Below are 17,113 nucleotides of genomic sequence, written 5' to 3' on the forward strand. Positions count from 1 at the left end.
CTGTACCTGTTGCTTTTCAAGAATTTTGTTTTATAAGATTTCTGACTGGTTTATTGATCTTAGTTAGCTTTGTCTGCTGATGTAAGCCATCAGCATATTACCAGTAGCTAAAAAAACCTTGCTTATGTAAGTCTGAGGATGCAGTGCAAAACCAAATTTCAATGTTTATTCCTAAAACGTTTGCCAAAGCTTAAAGCATCCAAACAGTGGTGATCTATGTATTTATGGCTGTCTGCAGTTTCCCAGCAGATGGGGCTCTTGCCCACAGCGCAGCCAGGCAGGTGCTGGGCTGTGCAACTCCTGCATGTCTTTCTCTGTATGAAGGTGTTGCACTGCAGTTCTTTCAGCAGGCAGGGGAACCTTAACTTGCCTGCATGTGTGACTTGTCTGTGAGCCAAAGCTAGGCCGAACATTAATGTTTGGAGAAATCTCCTCTCCAGTTTTCCATGCAGTGCAGGAATTCCTCATAGGGAAGTATGACTCTTAGTTTTGTTTTTTAATTGGTGGTATTTTCTGAAATGTTCTCATCATTGGAATCCTGCAGATACCTTGGCATTTGAGTCACTCTCTCTCCCACCATGCTTCATTTGCTAAACTGGAAAGAGTTTTCCAGTGTTTCTGGAGCTGCTTAGGAAGCCTTGGTTTCTCATCACATAGGACAACTTGCATGTTTCTGGTGTCTCTTCTTGCTTTCCTTCATTTTTAGCATTATCTCTTCCTGAATTTTCTATGGCCTCACTGACATCTTTTCTAGGACATGATTCAGAGCTATTTGTCCTGTGCATGTTCCCATAAATCACCTCTGTCCAGTAGTTTGGACTTCATGTGGGAAAAGGAGGCAAACTGGCTGTAGTAGGGCTGAACTCTGTAAGTCTAATTCTGTGCAGTAGATTCCAGCTCTGTCCTGCCTAAAAGAGTTGATAAAGGTAGGGCATGAAGATAAAGCTTAGCCTGAAAGTCCTGGTAGAGACATTTTAACATTAAAAACCTTGTGGTTTGCCTGCATGTGTGCTGTGGCTCTCTTGTCTAGGAGGGAGTTCTATCAACAGCTAAGAAACATTCCTAAAGCTGAGCCTCTGCTCTCATCTCCATCCAAATTCCTCCTGAACAAACTGGTAGAAGACTAGTTTGCCAAGCAATAGTCTGCTTTGGGTTAGAGCAGCCCAACCCTGGGACTCCCCACAGCCCCCACTGCCTTCGTGTTGGTGGGAGGAGGGATGAATGGTTGGCGCCTGGCCCAGGTGTATTTGGAGCAGTTGCTGGCATGTTTCTGAATGCAGAGAGTTCCCCTACACACAGAAAATCCCTTTTCAACTTCTTCAGCCTATTTTATCTTCTCTTTTACAACACTGCTCACAGACATTAGTCTGACCCTGTGTAATCATCTTTACAGGGTAGGCATATATAATTCCTACATACCTTGTGTGCATGAGATTAATGTAAATCAAGGGCTCCCTTTTATGTGCACTTGATTTTCCCTGTATCTTGGTGTGCTGAGTGTCTACCCTTTGTTTGTTCCTTCCATCTCTTAACACAAGCTGTAAATTGTGGTGTGAATTCAAAGCTAGATTTTTAAACTGTAGCCTCCAGTGCCACGTTCAGAGTCATGGCTCTCAGGAGGGATTGCACATTCTCTACCCAGCCAGGAAAGGTGGAGGAGCTCTGTGGATCATCCTCAAGTACTGGTCATGGAGCACCACTAGTCACTGTCTAACAGCATGCTTTTCTTTCAGTCTTTTCTCTGTTGCTCCTGGTGAAAATAATTAATCCTGAAAACAAACAGGTGCTGCATTTGAGGTAGAGAGCGATGGGTTAAGGTGCTGTTCCCTTTGCAGTGTGGGGTTGTCCTAATGTGAGTTCTTGTGTCAAAAGCCAGCATTGCTTTTGCATGCTCTCTGTCAGATAAAAACAAAGCAGTAAGTCTGGCTTTGGGGTTGGTCATTATTTTATTGGAAAAGTATTTCTGTAAGTGAGAGAAGAGTTGTGTTTTAAGTCTCAAATGCTCAAGCTGTGCATCTAGCCCTGCCTGTTTTATTGGCATACCTGCAAGGCATAGTACCTCTTAAGACCAAACTCACCCTGGAGAGACATTTGTTGCATTAAGAAATGAAGGAGAATATTAGTGCACCTAAATTTGGTTATGCATTTTTTTGGCATATCTAATAATTTGTTCCTGTTTCTTTGCTGCAGATTGCTTGCACGACCCTAGATGTGGATCTGGTATGCATTAATGTAACAGAAAAGCTGCCATTCTACTTCCGAAGGCCCCCTGTGAATATGGTACATTTACATCTAAATTGTTTTCTTGCTCTTAGACTGACATTAAATACAGAATTTGAGTTGAATTCCCTAGCACTTCCCTCCCACCATTCCATCCAAGTGGTTCTTTTATTTTCTTGCATAATGTATAGTGTTGTTTCAGATGTCCTTCACTTCAGGGCCTCCGCTGCAGCATTTAATACACAGTGATGTATATTCTTTCTTCTTCTCCTCCTATCCCCCACTTAAGAAGGCAGAACTGGTGTTCCCAAGGAATGGAAACAGAACTTTAAGGCCACTGCTCTGCTAAGCAGTGAGATGTGGTGTGATTGCTGACTTAGCTGCTTCCCAAACCAGAAGTGATACAGCTGTGTCAGAATAAACAGCCCTGTGATTTAAAAGGCAGGAAATGTGTATGACAGTGTTAATTTGGGAGAAGGATGTTGTGCCAGTTACTTGGAAGACAATTGTATCGAATTCATACTTAGATAGAAGAATGTCTTGGCAGATGAACCAAATGGGGAATTGATGAATATCTGCTGTGGGACACAGGATGGCTATCAGCACGGTTGAAGTATTTTTTTTATACAGTTCTGCTTGCTGTTGGTGGATTGCCAGAAAGCTTAATCTGAACATGCTCTTAGGTGAACTAGTTTTCTCCTCTGAATATGTCAAGGTTCATTCCACATGGACATTCTTGGCTGATGCAGTCGTTACTGCTTAAAAAATTAAATTTGGAATTGGCTAGAAATCCTTCTTCCTCTTCTCAGAAAGTTTATCCTAGAATAAAAATCAACTAGAATTAATTCTGAGACAGAACAAAAATAATACATCAGACTTTATTATAAACTGAGAATTTCAACATTCCACTTGGAATAACAATTTTGTATGAAATGTTGTTTGAAAGTTCCCTAGCTGCCTAAAACTCCAGCAGCTGACCCAGGTGAGTTGCTGTGTGGCTCTTGGAGCTCTCTGTTGGGAGACATTTTCCTTACAAACTGCTTCTCATTTTCCACACTCCCAGCTTCCAGGCAGTCTGTCTGTTGGACTGGTTTTGTGCATCCTGGGGCAGTCAGTTTTGGTTGTTGTGATGCCAGACAGACAGATTGGCAGGCAGCTGAAGTGGTGGGGATGAGGTTAAAAATCTGCCTGACTGGAAGTTGGTGTATTGCCATCACCTGTTTTGGTTTTGATAAATTCAGGCTTCTCTTCTTGTTTGCAGATGTCAGACCAGTTCTGTGTAGAACATTTGATGCATACCTAGCTTCTGTTGTGCTTGCATGCGGAGGTCATGTGTGGATGGGAGCTGGATTAATTCCATCTGTATTCAGTTACTGGACTCTTACAGTATTAACATTGCAGCATATTTTCATAATGCAAGTATAAAGCAGAGAGTATCATTTCAGGCAAATGTGGTATAGGCCACAGAACAAGGAACTAGATCCAAATTGTGCCTTTATTGCTAGCTCACTGTGTCCTATAGCAAGTTGCTTAGCTTTTCTCTGTTTGCAAAACCAAAAATATTAGGCTTTTGTTGAGGTACTTTGACAGATAACTAAGAATTTTGAAGTAGCTGAAAATATAATCAGTATCACTATTTGGAACCTCTTCTGTGACTCACTGTTATTTAACATTGTCACAAATGCCAGAGTATGCTGTGAGATAGAAGGACCCTCATTGCTGCTTTTATGCAAGGACAGAGTCTTCATCTGCAAGACATACGTGGGAGGTGGTGGTCTTTCTTGCAGCAGGGTGTGGGACTAGAAGAGTAGAGTCCTGAAAATTTCAGGACTTGTTTCTGACTGTTACCTGTCTTCTCAACTCTGTGACAGTGGAAAGTCAATTACAATGAATAAGTGACTGGTATTTTTTTGTTTGTTAAACGCCATTTATCTGTCATCCCAAGTTTCAAGTACACATAACTGGTGTACAGTGAAGCCTTCCCCCATGCTGCTTTCATACTATGCTGTGCTCTTGCTGGAACAATTCCTCCTAAGTTTTCTCATATATAACAGTTAAACTGAAAATAAGCTACATCAGTAGTAGACAGGATTTGTTAGATTGTTAGGCTTCTTTCCTTTTGATTTTTGATCACTCTCTTTCATGTGAAGGCAATAGATCGAGGCATTTACTTTGAACTCGTGTACACGCCTGCCATCAAAGACTCCACAATGAGAAGATACACAATTTCAAATGCCATCAGCCTCATGCAGATCTGCAAAGGGAAGGTAAGCTTTCACAGTGAAAACAAGCTAATTAATTCAGTTCAAGTTCCTCTGGAGTTGTACAAGCTGAGCCATTTTAAATAAGTTTGATGCTGGGGCACCTGAACCTGTGACTGAATCTTTGCCTACTAACACAAGAACACAATTATTCTAGCTCCAGATAGTTCCAGCCTTGCACCACTGCATGCTTTCTTCTTAAGCTGTCGAGATGATTCTTTTTTCAGAACAACCTATGTGTTGTTATAGTATGCAAATCCCAAAACAAAGGAGGAGGTGGGAGTGGAAATAAAGTGCCAGAGATCTGAGGTTTACACTAGAACCAAAATCTATGCATTTCTTTGAAATCCCCCATTTCAAGTTTCTGATTGACTTAAAGCTTCTTTTTTTGATAGTACACCTTGAATATGGAGGGTGGAAAACAATAAGAGAAAAAGTAGAAATCTTGTTTTGTTAAACAGTTGGTAAATTCCCACTGTACAAAACAGACTCAACAGCTAGCTGGCTGTCAGCCAGGGCTTTGCTGGAGTCAGATCAACTGCATTCTTCCATGCTACTGAAACCCAAGGAAGAAGTAATGCTTGCAGCTGAGATGTCTGTAATCCATTGCTTTCATAACTTGCCTCCTCCCAGGCTACCAGGTTAAGCTGTCTGTCATGCTGGGTCCTCTCAGGCCATGATTTTTTAATAGAGAAGCATATCATAATGAATACCTAAGTTAAAAGGAATTGTAGCTTCCACCATCTTTATTGGAAATGGCCTTTGCCACATGTGGCTAGTCCAGAGAATCCGAAATTGGCATTACCTTGCAAATCTAGTCTGAAGTGGGATATTGAGCTTGGAAGGCCAATTAAAAGTAAATCCATCATTACCTCAGTTCCCCTCAGGCATGGCAGCTTTTGTAGGACAGCAGAGTGGGTTAAACAGTTTAATTCTCTTGGTGCTACAGAAGAAAGTAAGTATTTGCACAGCCTTTCCTGAGAAGCCCAGCTCTGGGAGTTAATTGCATGAAATACTGACTTGGGCATGAGTTATATACACACCAAACCTCTTTCCGTTGGGATTCCTTTTTTTTGCTGATGCTTCTCTTTCCTCTGTGCAGTTCAAGATGTGCTTCCCACATGGTTGTTGATTTGGAGAGCACCAGTTGAGTTGATGTTGCAAACAGGACAAGTGGGATGTTCAGGCACTCAGTCTGTGCATAGTGCCCTTTCATTCTGCATCTGTCAATCTGGTGTATCATTTGTGCCTGGAAGGTAAATCAGCTGGAGCTGGACATGACAAGTTGTGGTTAGGCACTGGAAGAGCTGGAAGAGGACTGCTAGTTTATCTTTATTTTTTGCCTCCAGGCTCAGTACCTGGTGGGCCAGCAGAGATGGTTATTAGCCCTTACAGACAGTTTGCTTCCATCAGTTATGTAAAGGCCCTTTTCCTAATGAGGCATGGGGTGCCTGGTCCATAAGCTGCTTGCATTGGCATCTGGCTTGCAACTCTTGCCTTCTGTAACATATAGTTGCTGAACCTGTAACAGCTTTTGGATCCTTTTGTTCTTCCTCTGTCAGGGCAGACAAACTTCCAGAAATTTACTGGTGTCCTCAGAGCTGGCATTGAGCAGAGTTCTTAAAACATTAAAATGTGCAGGGACTGAAGGAGGGACTCACGTGCCTTGCCATACAGAAGGTGTGCACAGGCACAGCCCATCACCTCCTGTGTTTTGGTAACTGAGTTGCAGTGTTGCCTGGAGCAGTGTACTGAACAGCTGCTGTCTCCTTTACCTGGGGAGATAGTGTTTTGCCTTTGAGTTTTTCCCTTTAGGCCTTCCCTTGGAGCTGCCTTTGCCTGCCTCTCCTTCACTCGCTAGCAGTGCTTTTCTTGTCTGCTTCTCTCTTTCTCCTGTCTTACCCGTCCCCTAATGGAAGCCAGTTGCCTTTGAACCAGGCAGAGCATATCTCCAGTGCACAGCAGTGAACCACAATCCCATGCTGGTTCGAGATGTCTCGCACAGCTGCTCTGGGAGCCTCTCTGGGCCTGGGAGACAGGCATTAGTTGCTATAGCTCAGAGCAGGAGACTTGAATTCTCCCAGCAAACTCTTGCAGTCAGCACCACTGAGGCTCAAAAGCACCCTTGGGATCCATAGCGCAGTCATTTTAAATGTGAACTATGAAGAAGGAAATGGCCTAGGCTCCATCAGGATCTGTGCTGTTAAGTCACTTTGATATATGTATTGCTTCTGCTTCTGGCTTCCCTTATGGTAAGGCAGAGTTGTCTGCCCCATGTTCCCGTCAGCACAGGAGGAAACCTTGGGCACAGTGTGAATATGCAGTCATTTTCATGTAAACAGCTCTTTTCATGTTGAGTTCCAGCTGCACACACATCATTTTCTTCCAGTGTCTGCCCTGCTCTTCGTGCTGGAGAGGTGGCACAACAAGCAAAGCAGTGTGGGGAAGGGATCTGAAACCCCCACCTTGAAACCAGAGGTGGCATGATGTGTTGGTGGTATTGACGTCAGAGAGGGAAAGTCTTTTGCTGCCTCAGTACAATTCTCATTCCCACCCACTCAAGCAAGAATTCCCAAAGCCTTTTATTCAGTATAATAAAAAGTGCAAGGAGGTTTTTGCTGCTGCAGAGTTTCCACCTGTGCAAAGCCGTCTCCTCCTGGGTGAGCATCCTTGGAGGTTTGACATCAGAAGAGCTCTGGTATTTGCCAGCCCCCACGTAGTCACATACCTGTTCTGCAGAAACCCTTTGGGAGAGAAGGGAGAAGGATGTCTCTGCCTGGTGATTTTCATAGGGGTGCCAGTGTAGAGGGAAATGAGTGTGTGGCACACATTGACAGCCAGTGCCTAACTGTAGATAGGTTTCCTGAACCAGTGTGTTTGATTAAGGCCAACATGACTGCTAAGGTTAGGATTGAGTTGTGCTGCAACAGAATAGGCTGAAAATTTGGGAGCACCAAATTGTCTAAAGGCACCATCTGTAAGCTGCTTCTCGAGGATCCTGGACTGCTAAATCCATTTCTATTACAGGTCAGGGCAAGTTATCATTTGTATGGAGACTCTGTCAGCTGATATAAATAAAGGGGGCACTTGTTAATACAGTATGTGCAGCTCTGCATCTTTTCTTTACCCTTAAGGGCCCTTTGAAGTCCACTATGAGAGTTACAGGCTGATAGGTGCTTGCTTAGTGCCATCACTCTTGACATTTATACTGCTCAGCCTCTAAAAGGTGCTGTGCTTGTTCAACTCGTATCTGTCTGTGAGAGGTTGTAATTGCAAGGGAGGGCTTTTCCCTGTGCCCTCCCTGTGTAGGAGACAGGGCAATAAACTGGGTTTAATCATGTCCCCAAATTAAAATCCCCACCCTGCTGGAGTTCGCTTCATCTGAGAGCATCAGATACTCTGATGTTTAATTGGGCTCTGAGCCTGAACTTAGCTTATGCTCATCAAGTCTGTGCTTCTTGTTGATTTTTTTTCATTTCCTCATGCTGTCTGACAGATGAACGTTTGTTCCCTTTTGTTTTCCAGAACATAGTTATATCTAGTGCAGCTGAAAGGGTAAGTCCCAGATTATTATTTTTTGAAGTCAGAACAATTTTAAGATTTATCTGTGGCTGGAAATACAGCTTTAATTATATATTAAACTTATAAAAATTGTAACTTTGAATATGATTACCATCTTCTGGAGTTTTTTAGTCAATTTGTTGAAGTATTGCATTGTGGGTTTGGGGATTTTTGTTGGTTGGTTGGGTGTTTTGGGGATATTTTGCTGCTGTGGTATTTTCCATGACAGTCTTCTCCCAGATGGGGACTCTCTTTTCCAAAACAGTGGTATTTGCTTGATTTCCTAGTGTAGCTTCAGCAGCTAGCTGTATGTAGCATTTAATCTTGCCTTCCAGACGGCCCTGTCCTGCCTGCTCACACTCTGCCTGTTTTGTTTTAGCCTCTAGATCTACGGGGTCCTTACGATGTGGCTAATCTGTATCCTTTTCCCAAGTCAGAGACAGAAGTTAATAGTACTATTGGAAAGTTCAAAGTGGGTTTGAAATTCTTTCATCCTTACAGTCCTTGAACTTTACACAGTGATGCTTTTTGTTGCTCAATTCAATGAATCAGGGCTCTGAGTGTGTGTGGAAGGAGCAGCAGATCTTGGTCATGGGATGGTATGGACAGTCACTCTAAATAATAATATCTGTGTTCAGCTACAGGTATGTTTTGTTGTGATATGCATCTAGGTTGTGTGGGTGTAAGTGAAAAAATGAATAAAGCCCATAAAAATCTATGGACACTGTGAACCAAACTGGAAATTATGGCTTAGGATCCCTTAGGTGCCACATCTTTGGTAGCGGAAGCTATAAAATTGTATTTATGTAAAATCAGAAGCTGCTATTTGAGTGCTGATTATTTCTGGTCTGAATTTTCCAGTCCTTAGTTAATGTTAAATAAGTGGTAATGTGGAATAAGTGGTTGTGTTCTAGAAACCAAGGAGACTGCCTTTTCTTCCCTTCTTTTGGGAATTCAGATGCATTTTTACTTCTTCCCCCTCCCCACCCCACAAGCACGTATCTGGACTGTCCCTTGAAGGGAAGGAGTCATGAGAACCATGTGGGAGGGTGTGCAGCCTGGCAGGATTTTATGTGCAACATTTTCTTCCCTCTTAAAATGAGCAGTCAGGCTCAACTTGAATTAGCATACCTAATCTGGTGTCATCCCTGCCAAAGGTGGCTGGAAACTTCTCAGCATAATGCTTTTGTAGCAGACAGTGCCCTTTCCCCAGAACTGAAATTTCCATAGCGTGATTTTTTTGGTTGATTATGCATATCTAAAATGCTCCTGTGTTGACAGACTTTTATTTTCAAGAGTACAGCTTCTTGCCTGGAAAACAGCAACGTTGCCAGGAGCTTTCCAGGAGGGCTGCTGGGGAACCGCAGCCAGGAGAACTGGGTGCCTCAGTTCCCTGCCTCTGGGTAACCTTATGCAAAATGTCACTTTGAGTTACAGCTTTGTTAATCCCCAGTTATTTGTAGAGTAAGCAAACCTATCGTGCAGAGACTTCCCTATTCTGTTTGTTCCTTTCTGTGCATTTTGATCCTGAGCAATGGTGACAGAGGTTTGCTGTTTGGCCTGTCGGAAGGTGAAGCAAAGGCAGCTGTGTCCACCAACTGCAGAGCCACGATGCTGCATGGAGGTGAGCACTTGTAAGCTCGTCCTAGTCACATGTGCATTTGTTAAACTAAGTTCCTGCTAATGCAGAGCAAGTCAGATTGGGAGTTTAGCTCCCTTGTCCAGTGCATGAAGAGGAGCTTATGTGGCAAGGGTGTTTTATTTGCCCTTGTTGCTATGTTAGCAAATCAGTGTCTGTACTGGAGTACTTGCTTCACCACATGAATGAGTCATAAAGAGTTAAGGCAAAACAGGGACCTGCCTGCTGTGCTTTGTAGTGAAGCTATCCTATCCCCCGTTTAAGATGCTGATCTTGGTGCCACCAGCAGAAACTGTGTCACTGATGTCAAGAAAATTTGGATGCATTTGCCTTCTTGCGGCATGTGGACAGGAGCAACCTTAGCCGCGTCCCTTTACAATGCTTTATTATGTGTATCATTCACTCCAGTTTGGACCTTTTCAAACTCATGGCAAAATCAAATTCCCTGAGTGCTTGTTGCTTAGAAATAAATGTTTCATATAGTGTATGATGGTTTGAAGTGTTTTGGTGAAACAAAACTTGCTTCCTTATGCTGTCAGTGGAGGCAGCTCAGAGTAGCTCTCTTCTACTTGACAATTTTTAATACTAAGAAAGTGGAAATTTTGCTTGTGGCTCCCTGCACTGGAAATCAAAAGGCTTCCAGTTGTGTTTTATGTTCTGGTGTCAGTGCAGCAAAGAGATGCCACAGTTTGTGTTCCAGCTATCAAATTAGACCCTTACTTTCCACTGTAGCATGAATTACTCCATCTATACCCTCCCTTTCACATGCTTCTTTATTGGTTCTTTGTGTTTCTTGATTTGTGTTGCTTATTCTGATGGCAGTTTAACTTTGTGACTGAGAAATCAAATTAGCTCTTAATTTCTGCCTCTGTCGAGGTTTGTTGGGTAAGTGTGACTGCTAATCACCTTCCCAACAACTTGAGTTGCTCTATGGTGCAGATACATAGTAGGATTTGGGTTGCATCTCTTGTTTCAGTAGAAGTGGAGCTTGAACCTGATGTAATTCACAGCAGGTAGCTTTGATATCTTGGAGAGGGTGAACAGAGTCCTCCTCCAGCCTGCTACTCATCTACATAGAGACACAGAGTGTGTTGAAAGAATTTTTGTCGAGTTTATGTGGAATTTCTCAAGACTGTCATCTTATCTATCTTATCTGTGAAATTAAATAGCAGATGTCATTTCACTCTCCCATAAAGAATACTAGCCCAAAATAAGTCAACATATTTTGGCAAGGTTCTTGCAGACCCTCTATGCTAACAGAGTATTTGAAGGGAAACTCTTCTACCTCAGATTTTGCAGAGAAGCCTCCCACTAGTAGTTATGAAATTGGATTGGACTCACTAGGTTGTTTGGTAAACATGGGAGGATTTTGGTAACATCACACACTAGTATTTTATGGTAATGTTGAGGGTATGGCAAATAAAATTCTTGAATACCATAAATCCACTTACTTGGTATGTAGGGCATCCTCTGCCAATACAGCTGTGCCAGCATGGTCTGAGTCCTGTGGTATGTGAATACATTTATATATGTATCTTTAAGAACAGTATGTTTGGCTCAGAAATGCTTTTGACAATGCTTCAAGAATGTATCCTTCTGTGACTATTGAACTGATTAAGCCTGATTTCCTATGGATTTGTGTGTGTGCAGCCCCTCAGCCCCTGCAGACCTCAGTCTTCCCTTGTGTTTGCTGTAATTCTACACCCACAATCATAGTAGTTTCCCCACTCCATAATGCAGTGAATCCCCAGCTCCTGCCCATGCAGGTTGCTTCCCTGCTATGTGTGCTGACTGGTTGGCTGTTCAAGACGCTGAATTGTTTTGGGGCATGGACACCTGAAATGAGGTTTCATTAATGCTTTAAATGCATTAGTGTCATTTTGTGTGAGGTACTGCAGCTTCTGCTTGTATCTTCCAGAAACTCGGAAGAGTGCCTGTGGGGTAGTGTACACTGTGAAGAAGCCTCGCAAGGTTGAAGAGGAAGAAACAACAGTGCCAGCCTGCAAAAAAGCTAAGACTCAAGCTTGAGGACTGAACCAATTGTCAACAGGAGCCTCCATCTTTTCTTTACCCAGTGTTGAGTTTTCCTTCACCCTCTAGAAAACCCCATTCTTCCCTTACTACTTCATTTAATCTGGAGAAGAATTATTCTTCCTGTATTCAAGTGAGGAAAGCTGTGCAAATGAGACTGCTGAGTGGTAGTTCACCATATCTGAAAGGTCATGCTGGGCTTCTGGCCAGGGTCAGGAGTCTGACTCTACACCCTGCTTTAGGTCTCCTGGAGTTAGTGCAAGCTTAACAGAGCACCTCTAACATGGAAATTTTCACTTGTACATGTGTCTTCCTTTTTTATTAAAAATGTTTCTAAACACACATGCCTTCCTAGTCCAGCTTTTATGGTTTCTCAAGTTTTAAACACATCTCTGTACACTGCAGGCCAGCAGATTAAGTTTGCCTTCAGTGGCCTGTGAAGAATAATAGTGCAGTAAAAAAAAAAAATCAATATCTGCTTCCCATCCCATTTTGTGATCAATGGCTATAAAGAAGATACCAGGATCTGTCACCTGCTAGGAGGTATCTGGGATTTGTGTTACAGTAGGAGTGACTGACCTGACCTGCCAGATACACATCCCAAAGACCATCTGTGTCCTGCAGGACTTAAAAGCAAACAGTAACATTGGATGGGTACCAGAGATGGAAAGGAAGAGCCCAGGGTTACACTGAATGTATGCTCAGTGTGGTACGTTGCAGTTGCAGTGTGGCAGCTGCCTTGCCTGGGCCTGAGCAGTCTTCACATCACATCATCTTTACTGCATCATTTCCTTCTTTATGTCCTGCTCTGGAATTGTTGTCTAGGCATGTGTTCATTTTCCTGCCTCTTGCCTTTCCATTTTCCTTCCCTTTATTGCCTCAGTAAACCTAATCTTGCTGCCAAAAAAAACAATCAAAAGAGATTTGTAATCAGCAGAGCATTTTCAGACCTCTTCCAAATGTTCACTGAGGTTTTTCTTTTGATTAAAGTAATATATGTATTACCTAGGCTACTGTACTCGAGATACTGTTGAGACAGCTTTACTTTGCATATTCCAGTACTATATTTGCAACTGACAACCAGTTGAGAAGTGGAAGTCGTAACATGCAAAATATTGCAGAAATCTTGCAGTGGGTCATTCTGAGCTCTTGGTAACTGGACTGAGCAGAATAGATGAAGTTCTCAGTCGACTTTACAGTTCTGTATAATGCTGGTGTTAAGTCACAACAGCTTTTGCTTCATTTGACAAACAATGAGATATATTTCCTTTATGTTATTATTTTATTTGTTCACTTTGTGACTTGAGTCCATTTTATTATAGGTATTGGGGAGTTATATATATATATGCATATACAATAGTTTGTCATTTGTGGACTTCAATATGATGCTCAACCAGGGAAGAAGCAGCAAAATGTTTGTGAAATTTTCTGAATTATATATTATCTTGCCTTGGCCAGAGAATAACCTACCTTGAGCATGACAGAAGTTTGGTAACTAGCATAGGCTTTTGAATACTTGAGATCCTTCTTGCTACTTGTTTGACTTAAAGAAAATTAAAGTCTGCATCTTTGCCCTTTAAGTAGATACAGTGCTTCAGTAGCTGATTGAAAAGTTTCTTCTCCCCCAGTTTCCTGAAGCACATTGATTTGGCCACTTTGGTGCCTGAATGATTAACTGCTTGGCATGTAGGTGATAAACAGACTTGAGTTAGCTAGCACTGATGTAATTTCTGTTTCCTGCAAGGTATGCTCCCAGTGTCCAGGTAATTGTGCAGAAACAAGTGGTGAAGTAGTGGCTTGCAGAGAAGGGCAGTGAGTGGAGGTGTGCAGTAATTTTTATGGAGAGGGATGTGTTCACAAATAAAGGCTACGGCTGGCAAGGTGACACTTGTGAGTTATAGTGCTTGTGTGAAAAAAGTCTCATCTGTCTAAGTTGTGGGTCTCAGTCTAGGATAGCTGGCTGCTGGCAGAAGAGGTGGTTTTTCTGCTTGCTCCTTGTTGGGGTTTCTGTAAATTCACTCCAAAGTTGGCATGCCAGTAACAACTATTCATTGCTCCTCCGTCCAGAGCACACCTCGGGATATTGCCCAAGACCTTGCTTTGGCCAGAATGTGAAGCCTGTTGGCTAAAAGCCATCTGACATGGATTGGTGAAGGTGTGTGAGAGCCTCTGGCATATTTGTCTCACAGAGCATGCTGCAGAGCATTAGGATTTTGACTGAATGCAGCATGTAACGCTCCTTTACTCTGCTCTCTCCCACCTGGAGTGCTGTGTCCAGCCCTGGGCTCCTCAGTACAGAAAAAACATGGACCTGTTGGAGTGAATCCAGAGAAGACCACAAAGATGATCAGACAACTGGAGCACCTCTCCTGTGAGGAAGTGCTGAGAGAGTTGGGGTTTTTCAGCCTGGCAAAGAGAAGGTTCCAGTGACACTTTTCAGTACTTAAAGGGGGTTTATAAGAAAGATTGACCAGGATTTTTATCAAGGCCTGTTGTGATAGCACATTACCCCTAATGGGTTTGAACTAAGAGGGTTGATTTAGATACAAGGAGGAAGGTTTTTTGCAATGAGTGTGGTGAAACACTGGCACAGGTTGCTCAGAGATGTGGTAGATGCCCCATCGCTGGAAACATTCAAGGTCAGGTTGGATGGGGCTCTGAGCAACCTGATCTAGTTGAAGATGTCTCTGCTCATTGCAGGGGTTTGGACTAGATGACCCTTAAAGGTCACTTCCAGCCCAAACTGTTCTATGATTCATGAAACAGGTCATGACACCCTGGCTGAGAGCACTGTGAAGGTTGTCTGCTGTCCTGTTTCTGCTAAAGCAACGGGAGAAGTGTGTGCCTTTCCTAAGAGGACTTGGTACCTCCCTTGGCTTGGATAACTGGAGCTGTCACCTGTGTTCCACGTGGTAAGTACTGACTTGCTGAGAAATGAGATTTTTAAAATCAAACTCTGTAATAAAACTGTAGCTTTCATACGTGCCTCCATTTAAGTAAATAAGTAAGACATGGGATTGATCTGACTGGCAGGGAGGTGGCTCAAGGGTTGACTGCTCTAGGCAGCTGAGACTGAGTTTTTTGAGTTTTAAAGAATTTTACAGAGGCCAAGGTCCAAACTTCCTTTAAAGACAGACAAAATTACCCCATACATGCTCACCACCCCATCATCCACTCCAGCAAATAAAAAGAAGCACTCTGTTTATTTAATCTGAAATGGATCAGTTCAAAATGTACAGAAAAAAGCAGTACAAATTTACAAATATACATAATCTGATTTTGCTTTCTTCAATCATCATACTTTGTAGTAGTCTATCTTAAAAAATATTCACATTCCTGATACTGTCTCCTCTCACCTTCGGAACATTGCATCTGAGTCCTTCAGTCCCAACAGTTACATGATGGTTGGAGATCTGTCCTCAAGCTCTTTATCAACCATGATTGCCAAACCCTGTGTAAACACCATTACTCAACTACTTTTCTAAATCCACTTGGCACCTCAGTATACCTCCTTCCATTGCTCTTGCATGTATCACCACTCATTTCACAGATTATTCTAATAGTGAGAATTTGGCAGAGACAAGGCAACAGTTGCAAGTATTCGCTATTTAGAGCTATTGGAAGGCTTGAGGAAAGTTGCTAATGTAGCTGGAAATACTGCCATTTAAGACAAAAGGATTTATGTTGCTGGCAAAGGTTGCATTAAGATGTAAAGCTCTATAAAAAAAAGCTTCAATAATATTGATAATCATCAAAAAGTACTTTTAAATAAATAAATAATAAATAGAAATAAATAAAGCCATTTTAGAACCAGTGGAATTTTAACACTCAACCTGTCCTTTAAAACAATTTCTTTGCAGGCTTGATTTGCAGTTTTCAGTGAAGATGCGTCAAATAATGCAGTGCCATAAATATTTTCAGTAAAAATACTGTGTTCAAGGCCATTTTCATCCAGGTTCGTGTGAAGCATTAAAAAGCAGCAAAAAGAGAGCCCTCTGGTTTCCCTCTTCAGAACTTGCCTAGATGGACACCCTTTTTGGAATTGTCTTTCAGGCTGTTGAATATCTCTTTGGCACCATTCTGCCACTGAAGAACCAGATCCATAGGGGTTTTCCCTTGCTGGTTAAAAAAGCAGAGGAAGCAAGTTTTAGTTTTAGCCAGTGGTCGCCAAGTCCTTGTTCTTTCCTAAATACTTGTTCAGTGCATCTGCCTGATGTCAGACCCTTCTGCACACACAGGCTCAGACTTACTGTTGCCTTCCTGAGGTCAGAGTACTTTTGCTCTACAGATCTAGTCCCAGTCCTGGTCAGACTCAATAAATTCTCCCTAGGCTTTGGTATTGGTAAATACCATGACTAGCAAAGCATGCAGGTATCTCTTTTGATCTGGTTTCAACTGCTTAGAAATATATTTAGGAAAAACGTCAGTAAGACACTCCTCTGTTTAATTCAGATAAGAGTTTGTACTGGTTTAGTTAGGGTATGAACCATAGAAATTAAATAGGACCAACTTTTGTGTGCAGATGAAGTCTGATAGAGCAAGTCTGTGGCCTTTGGGGCTGTACCTTCCATCACTGTCATACCCTTCTGAGGGATAATGCCAGGAGCTGTCCTGCTTCAGGGAGGTAGGCAGAGAGTAGGGAGTGCCAAGTGCTCCAGTGACTGTTTTCCTCCTTGTCCCCTTAAGTTTTGATTGAATGTCAATCAAAACCATTGACTGGCAATGGCAAACCCCATGCTACTGCTGCTAGGTTTGGGAGAATGGGTCTGTGATGTGCTATATTTTAACAAGTGGTCACAGAGCTGCAGCAACACATCTGCTGCCACGTGAGCAGAGTCAATTGTGGGGCTTCTGGAACTGAAGCTCTGCTGAGCCATGGGGATTTGTGTAATTGTCAGGTTAAGAGCCAGTCACCCAGATGTAGTGCCTGGGCTGGCCTTTGGCTGTGGGCTTAACAGAAAGGAGGTTTCTCTGACAAGCTAAGATCTTTGTTGTCTCAGTGGTGGTTGAAGCCCAGGAGTTGTGCACAGCACTTGTCTGTCCATTATTGCTTTTCAGTACATGATATGAGTAATTAAAACAAATCACAGAAAGTTGTGATATTGTTTAAGTGGCAGCTGATGGATTCTGGTTTTAAGAGAGCACTGGGTTTTCCTCTTTTTCCCCGACCTCCCCCAAGTTATACTTTCCTGATCTCAGCTCTGCTTTAATTAGCTCTGTAGTGATCTAATTAAGTCTGTTCACAATAGTCTCTCTCGGCCTTGAAACCTATGAAATTGCTCTGACGGGAAACTTATTTTGAAGCATTTAGAATTACTTATTTTTGTGCTATTACTTACGCAGTTCCTTAGGGTGAGATCTGCTCCATGCAGAATCAGAAGCCTGATCATTTTGTAGCGGT

At 42.5% G+C, this 17,113-nt stretch overlaps 2 protein-coding genes across 2 annotated transcripts in view; one reads left to right on the plus strand and one right to left on the minus strand.

The window, feature by feature from the left end:
- The window catches only part of RPP30 (ribonuclease P/MRP 30kDa subunit), a gene marked incomplete at its 5' end in the record, with an annotated part of 17,056 nt that extends 5,031 nt beyond the window's left edge, over positions 1-12,025 (plus strand). The window contains 6 exons of the mRNA XM_009073004.1: positions 2,191-2,280; positions 4,371-4,487; positions 8,007-8,036; positions 8,422-8,459; positions 9,587-9,666; positions 11,600-12,025. Of these exons, the coding sequence (XP_009071252.1) occupies positions 2,191-2,280; positions 4,371-4,487; positions 8,007-8,036; positions 8,422-8,459; positions 9,587-9,666; positions 11,600-11,709 (465 nt within the window). The remainder of the gene's footprint in view (positions 1-2,190; positions 2,281-4,370; positions 4,488-8,006; positions 8,037-8,421; positions 8,460-9,586; positions 9,667-11,599) is intronic.
- A 3,695-nt stretch (positions 12,026-15,720) lies between these two features.
- Positions 15,721-17,113, minus strand: part of ANKRD1 (ankyrin repeat domain 1 (cardiac muscle)) — a 7,619-nt gene continuing 6,226 nt past the window's right edge. The window contains exons 8-9 of the mRNA XM_009073003.1: positions 17,052-17,113; positions 15,721-15,831 (exon numbers count right to left, since the gene is read on the minus strand). The exon at positions 17,052-17,113 is cut by the window's right edge and continues 17 nt beyond it. Coding sequence (XP_009071251.1) covers positions 15,721-15,831; positions 17,052-17,113 — 173 coding nt within the window. The remainder of the gene's footprint in view (positions 15,832-17,051) is intronic.

Source organism: Acanthisitta chloris, unplaced genomic scaffold (assembly GCF_000695815.1).
Source record: "Acanthisitta chloris isolate BGI_N310 unplaced genomic scaffold, ASM69581v1 scaffold6994, whole genome shotgun sequence".
NCBI classification, from domain to species: Eukaryota; Metazoa; Chordata; class Aves; order Passeriformes; family Acanthisittidae; genus Acanthisitta; species Acanthisitta chloris.